General features: G+C 37.4%; 1 protein-coding gene across 3 annotated transcripts in view; it reads left to right on the top strand.

Annotated features, from left to right (window-relative positions):
* Nucleotides 1-6,463: 6,463 nt before the first annotated feature.
* The window catches only part of dazap1 (DAZ associated protein 1), a 36,312-nt gene continuing 35,547 nt past the window's right edge, over nt 6,464-7,228 (top strand). For all 3 annotated transcript variants that reach the window (XM_015393916.1, XM_015393920.1, XM_015393917.1), the window contains exon 1: nt 6,464-6,607. In XM_015393916.1, coding sequence (XP_015249402.1) covers nt 6,576-6,607 — 32 coding nt within the window. In that variant the 5' untranslated portion in view covers nt 6,464-6,575. The remainder of the gene's footprint in view (nt 6,608-7,228) is intronic.

The following is a 7,228-nucleotide window of genomic DNA, read 5'->3' as shown; positions in this document are numbered from 1 at the left end:
AAGATATATAAAATAATTCTGTTGTGAAGAATGTCATGCCATCATCTGCTGGGGTAAGCACACTACTTGAAATTGATAAAGTTGATAAATAATGCCGGATCTGTTCAAGGAACTCCTCTAGAACCTCTGAAAATTATTTGGCAAAGAAGAATTCTTCATGACAGGAAGAACACTTTGGAAAACAGTGAGCATCCTCTTTAGAAGACTGTTAAACAACAACTGTCTACAGTGAGAGGCTTTTCCTGATTTCTACAGGACATCCTTTCTTCCAACAGATTCAGCAGATAACAAAAACGTATTTTTATTGTATTTTTGGAAAGTTAAAAAAAGGTACATGCATTTGTTTCAAGGCACTATAGCTCAGAGCTGCCGAAACCAGATCATGAATTATATCACGTAATCTATTGTTGTAAAACACATTTTACTGTTTCATTAGCGTTTACTAATGCAGCTAATACAGTCAGATGTTTCTGGAAAACATGTAGAAACTTGCTGGTTTTAACTTCGTCTTTAAGAGTATCAGTCAGATTTAATCTTTGGATTTTGAACTCCCGGTCACACAAACAGCTTGCATCAAAAATCTCAAATCAGCTGAAGACCTAATCGAGAAGTCTGCGCTGTTTGCAGACCTAATTCCTCTTTAAAGAGCTCAATCTATATTAAGGTAAAGTAACTCTTAGAAATGCATGTATACCTACAGATAAAGGAAATGTATAGTGCTGTCCAGTGGTGAACCAGTTGTGAGCACTGCTGCCTTGCAGTAAGAAGTTCCTTGCTTTGAGCCAAAAAATCACTTTGATTTGCCCTGAGGAGTGTGTGTGTGCTCTTGGTTGTGTGTCCTGTTTGCCTCTGTGTCTGTCTGTCTAAGGTAGTCCCATGCTCCTCGCCTAAACAACACCAATGACCTGGTTATGTTAGGTGAGTGGAATCGATGGATGAACAAAAATCTAAAACTCAAGCCCACTGTTTTCTGAACTATATTTAGTGCCACCCATCTTTATACTGCTGCTGATGTGAATCACAACACTTTGCAATGAATCACAGCTGACAGACTAACGCTCCAAAATGAACCCTCCCTCTACAACACTCACACATCTTCCCTTTCTGTTCTCCATCAGATGAAGCTGAGAGCGGCCAGCTCTTCATCACAGTGAAAGTCCTTATTGCAGGGTCTCGTCCACCTACCCCTCTTATGAAACTCTTGATTTGTTCTGCCTTCAATGATGCTTCTCTCCACAGATGCTCAGTTGCATGCAGTAACTAATGACAAAAAACAATAAACCGCTACTCTTCTGTAGGCTTCATGTAGCGCCTAATTGAGGTATTCACACCACTTAAACCTATTTGAACATGTTGCTATGGTACAACCATCAACTTCAGTATATTTTAGCCTGAATTAATGTGACGGACCAATGTGGTGTAGTGCATATTTGTAAGGTGGAAGGAGAACTGATGCATGCTTTTTTTTTTTTTTTAAACAAGAATGTTAAAATTCCAAGTCATCTGTATGATTAGAAAAGTGCTATAACTCAGAGATTCCCTTCCATACAGAAAGCCCATATTCTTATTTTCTTATCTTCAGGTAACACAGAGTACATGTCAGATTAAATTATACAACTTCAGCCATAGTATCTAGGTGTTATTTTATTGTATGTATCATACCATGTCTGTTGGTTGTGCTGCCCTTGTCTTTGCAGGTGATGAAGCAGACTGAAATTGTTTTTATCTCCTCTTTCTTTCATCTTTTCTCCTTTTTTTCTGTTTTTCCTCTTCTGTTCTTAGTACATTGCAGTGTCCATATAAGCTGTAAAACTCCCTGCATAATTATAATAAAGAAATGTATATGCATAAAACAAGCGGAACACTACGACATTACCCCTACTGCTCCACTTATGAAAGTAAAATCTGTTGGGCTCTTTTTTGGCATCAAGACAATTATTCTTATTGCCACATTGCCAGACAGGACATTGTAAAAAAAAAAAAGTGGCATAACTATTCTTTCCATCATTTATACCCAGCATTTTTATTTTATATAAAATTCAAATGCAGCAGATGTCATCAAGAAGTTTTTTTTTTTTTTTTGCAATCCAGATCAATTGAAACAGACTGATCTGACACGTTGATGATTGAAGTGTTTTTCAAGGTTTTGAAGCTGATCACTGTAAACCAATCTCCTGGGCAAAGATTAACTTTTATACTTGAAGAATCTAAAAAAAAAGTGATGCCAGAGGTTGGTGGGCCAGCTGATCTCCCAGTGGCAACAGGAAGAGGGTGCTGTTCCTCTAACCAGTTCAGCTTAAACCAAACATAAGACTGCTTTATGCCTTTGCACAGAGCAACTCATTGCACAGTACATAATTTGATTTTAATAACAATATATGATCTTATTAAATAGAAATGTACAAATGTGACTTATATTTAATTGAAAAAAGACTTTGAATGCGTCTCATAACATACCAAAAAATGTACAATATCAGCTGCTTCTCATTAATCATATTTATTCATATTTATATAAAAAAACACTTGAAAATGTACCTATTATATCCATACATTTTTTTTTCCAAAAAACAAACAAAAAATATTAGTTGATGTGCTCTGTGTCCATCTCTCCCTCCTCCCTTTCTTTCCCTCCTTGTCAATGGAACAGGACTGAGCCTATTTCCTCTGAGAAACATGATCAAGCTGTTTTTCCCCACATACATGGTAATTTGAAAGAAATTGGCTGTTGTCCCAGAGGAGAGCCTGCTATAAATCATTGCATTCTGATGTGTGTCCTCAATTTGTCCTTTATGAGTGATATGGAGGAGACAAAGAGGAAACAAGAGCATCTTCCAGGGACATGCTTTGCTGATAAAGAAGGTGGATCTCATTCTTTTTAAAGTTCCCACAGGCAGGTTATGAAAGCTTTGGGAATAATAAGCGTGGAGATATGCTCGTGTACGTCTATTTTTGTTGTTAATTAGGTCCAAGAAACATTGGCTTAAATGACACAATTACTAAGAGAAAAGAAGAACAAATGTGCGTACCATTTCATGCTCCACGCAACACTGGATATGAATACTTTTAAACGATATTTTATTTTCATCAAGTCTTAGTGGGTTTCATTTAAAGGTGAAATATGTTGAGACTTAAGTGGAGGTATTGTTTATTTGAAATGGAAAATGCAGGAATGCTCTAATATTAAAGGATTGTTTTTGTCCAATATCTGAATGTGCAAACATATTTGTTTGAAAGAATATTTGTTCAAAGGGGGTTATATTATATGAACAAAACAACTGAACAATCTCTTGATAAATATTTTTCAACGTTTAACGAGACAATTAGCTCTACTTTAAGTCTGAAAAAGAAATGTTTTACATGAAAAATAACCTGAGATGCTTGAATAACCTGATTGTATTGCTACCCCTTAAACTAGCACATGTTGAAGCACCTTTAGATACAAATTGTCCTGGGCTTTGGATTCCATCAGCATCTTCTTGACTTCACTTGTTAAATTCTGCCTTTTCTTGCAAAGGTTCTGCCAAATGGTTCAGATATCTCTCATCATAAGCCCTCTCCAGGGGACTCTTTCATTAATTTTTTTTTCTTTTTTTTTTTGACCTTGTTGTATTCTTGGTCTCGCTCTGAGTCTAAAGTATTTGTGTCAATCTCAAGGTCAGTGGGACAAATTCGGTCTACCAGGGAAATTTATCTGGCCCTCATGAACCAAAAAAAAAAAACCAAAAAAAAAAAAAACATATCAGTGTGTTCGTTTAATGTGAAAAAAATATATAGGTTAAAATTGTTAAATTAAAGAGAGTTAAGTTCTAATTAATTTCTAATACCTGCAATACCTACAGCTGGCCCTTTAAAAACTTGATGAGGATCTTCAGGTTTCCTTCAGAAACCTAAAGTTTCCAGGAAAAAGCCAACTGTTTGAACTGTGCATTTTTTTCATAAATTTTTTGGATAACCGCAGTTTCATAAGAAGATATCTAACGTATCTAACCCCAGATCGTGATGCTGCCATTTGTTTTGCAATGGTAAGAGTGTTTTGTTTCATGTGCTTTTAATAGATATTTCAGAGTAAAAGTGTTTTATAAGACCAAAACATATTCCTCCACAAGGTTCGGGTGTATTTTGTCTACACATTGGTGTTCTTTTTCAAAGTAAAGACTTAAACATAAATATGCTTCTTTATTTCACATGGATGGATGCCACGATTCAGGTTTGTCTTTTTATTAAAGTTAGTAATCAGTTTATTACTCTTATGATTAATTTACTCTTTACTTCTTGTAAGTATTTTTTTCCTCTATGCATTTTGCTCGTGTTGTGTTACGCTTTATATCTCTGGCTCAACTGTTCTGCCTTCCCTGATCACTTACCTGGTTTGTCTTTTCACTCCTCCGCTACAACTTTTAAAGCCACATTTTCACAAAAACAAAAATATAAAAACTGTAACGTGCGAGTGTACGCAGCCCTTTTAAGTCAACGCTTTTTTGTTTCTGCAGTTATAGCTGTGAGTGCTTAGAAACATACTTATTACACCTTTGATTGTCTACTGATTGAATGTGTTTCCTTATCCAAATTTATCAATCTTCCCATCAGCTCTAACCTACTTTTATTTCCCTGACAGAAAAGAAAACATCAAACAACCAATCATACACCAGGGTAGTTCCTCCACTATGTTTCAAAGTGAAGAAGTTGATACACAGGGTTTTTCTTCCTCTTACAGTGTTTTTGCGCGTAAGCCAAAAACCTCAATTTTCTTTTAATCTAAATAAAGCACCCTCTTACTTGTATGAAACCATCATGCCATTATTTGATGAACTCACATTAGTTGTCCTGTAGACAGATTCTTGCACCTGAGTTGCAGATCTCTGTAGCTCCTGCAGAGTTACTGACCTCTGCACTCTCCATATGACCAACCAGTTTAGGTGAAGGATTATGTCTTGGTAGTTCAAGTCTGTTTACTAATCAAGAGATTATTGAATGCCAGGGTTTCACTAAATATTATTTATGGTTAGCAGATGATTAAATGGAAATCAGAATCAGATTTATTTGGTAATGACTGTCTGCACAATAATCAAGGTGCGTAACTTCTTTCACAGTTCTGACTGGATAAAGACATAGTACCGGGAGAACAGAAAAAAATACAGTTTTGAATTTGTGAGAATGAAAATTTACTAATTTTATCTCACAGCAGAGTAGTTCACTTTTTAGGCTGTGAGATTTTCATTGGGTTCATTTGAGAAAAAGCCTGGACAAAGAAACTGTCTCTGTAGGGAGTAATTTTTGGAAATAGCATTCTGTAGCCCTGAGCTAAAGGGAAAAATCTCAACATTTGCAGATCTGCAGAGCCTGAATGTCCAGGGGCGGAGCTAGATGGGGGGCCAGGGGTGGCCATGGCCACCCTTAGCCAATCCTTAGCCACCCCTGTGGCCACCACTATCATTTATTTCCCTCTAAGACAGATGGTGGCAACAGTTATACTCTCAAGTGGTATTCAAAACATTTTATTTTTTTTGTGGTTAAATATACAAATCAATATACTTACATCAAAGATGATAAGCACAGAATTCATGTTCTTTTCAGAGCTTGATTTTGTGTTATATGGGGTAAAGAGAAAAATATGTATCTCTGCAAGTCATCTAGGAGTCTTCAGTGAAATCACAGATAAATAACAATTTAAATAAAAAAAATATCAAATAATTTATGTAGATATTAGTACTTGTAAATATCCATTTTATACAGAACATTTATTGATACAAGTAGGTAAGTAATGACAATGATGATTGATTTACGCCCCAGAACTCAAAACTTCATCCAGTATACCTTTTAATCAAAAAATTACGGATGTTTAAATATATGCGCCTATTTTTTTTTAGCAAAGGCTGTAGGAAAGTATAGTTTGTCTTTATTTAGAAAATATGGATGTTTTGGTTGTTAGTTTTCCTGTTGGAACAATGTAGATGGACTGTGAGGTTCTGGTGCCGATCCGCTTTCGGCCTCCCCTTAGTGTACATTGGTTATTGCCTAGCCACCCTTATAAAAAATTTCTGGCTACGCCTTTGTGTCCTGGATGATCCTCTCTGCAGAATTAATTGTTTCATGCAGACTGCACTGGTCCTGTTTGAGCCAAATCACACAGTAGTGCATTACGCAGACAAGTGATTTTTTTTAATATAATTTATCATTTCTGTTTAATTATTCATTTTATTTATTGAAGACCACTAATATAAGTCTTTAACCTTCTCATATCTATGTTGTTCCGTTACATAAAATCCAATTAAAAAATATTAATCTTTGTAGTTTTAACGAGAAATTTCTTTGCGAAATGTTGAATTTTTGCAATGCTATAGTTAATTAAAAATGACGTAATTTCCATTTTCCGTAAGCAAATGAGCCGCGGAGCGGGGCTGTTTTTGGTGTAATGTTCCTTTAAAGCCTACTGCCCCCCCGCAGCGTCGTCATTGCGCAGAACAGTTTGAACCAAAAAGCGGAGTGACCTTCCTCCGCGTTCAGTCTGAGAGGGGCAGCACTGGAGCAATAAAGCCGCTCACACTTTCCCAAAGTCCACCGCCACAGCCTCAGAAATGAACAACAACTTAGTCGGAGATGAAGTCGGGTAAGACACGTTTAACAGAACTCCCCCTTGTTTTCACGAGACATATTCCGAGCGCTTTTGTAACTTACAGCCCGCGCGCTGTGTTGTTAAGACGATATTTGACAGCTAGCTGCGGCTAACGAGCTCGCTTAGCTCCGGTAAGCCGGGGAGGAAACACGGCTAAAAAGTGAAACTAGTCCTCAAAGTAGGTGGGCTGTTTGCGTCACGGCTTCCAGCGAATTCAGCCACGTTCAGCCGCGCTAATGCCATGCTAATTGTCATTTTGTTTTATTGTTGTCACCTCTTTCTAGTTAGCTCGAAGCAGCAGAGGCTAGTTGTGCTAACGATCGGTAGTGAGGCGAAAGTCTGCTCTTGACTTCGCCGCGGCTAGGACATTTAGCGGGCACCGATGGAGAACAGAGCATCCTCTGTACTGAGCTGTTAGACTGACATTTATCGTGTGGTATTGTGTGTTTAAGATCTCCACCATGGAATAAATACAGTAGTTAATAGACATCCAGAACTTCACGGTAATTGAGTCGACACCAGGAGTTGGGATGCTCCGCATGCATCGCTCTCCCACCGGGCTCCGCTCCGCTCCGGTCGGGCTTTTACAGCAGAGCTGCTGGCTCCTGCTCTGGC

Source organism: Cyprinodon variegatus, unplaced genomic scaffold (genome assembly GCF_000732505.1).
Source record: "Cyprinodon variegatus isolate N-32 unplaced genomic scaffold, C_variegatus-1.0 Scaffold662, whole genome shotgun sequence".
Taxonomy (NCBI): Eukaryota; Metazoa; Chordata; class Actinopteri; order Cyprinodontiformes; family Cyprinodontidae; genus Cyprinodon; species Cyprinodon variegatus.
The sequence above is the reverse complement of the archived record's forward strand: the minus strand, read 5'-3'. Positions and strand labels throughout refer to the sequence as shown.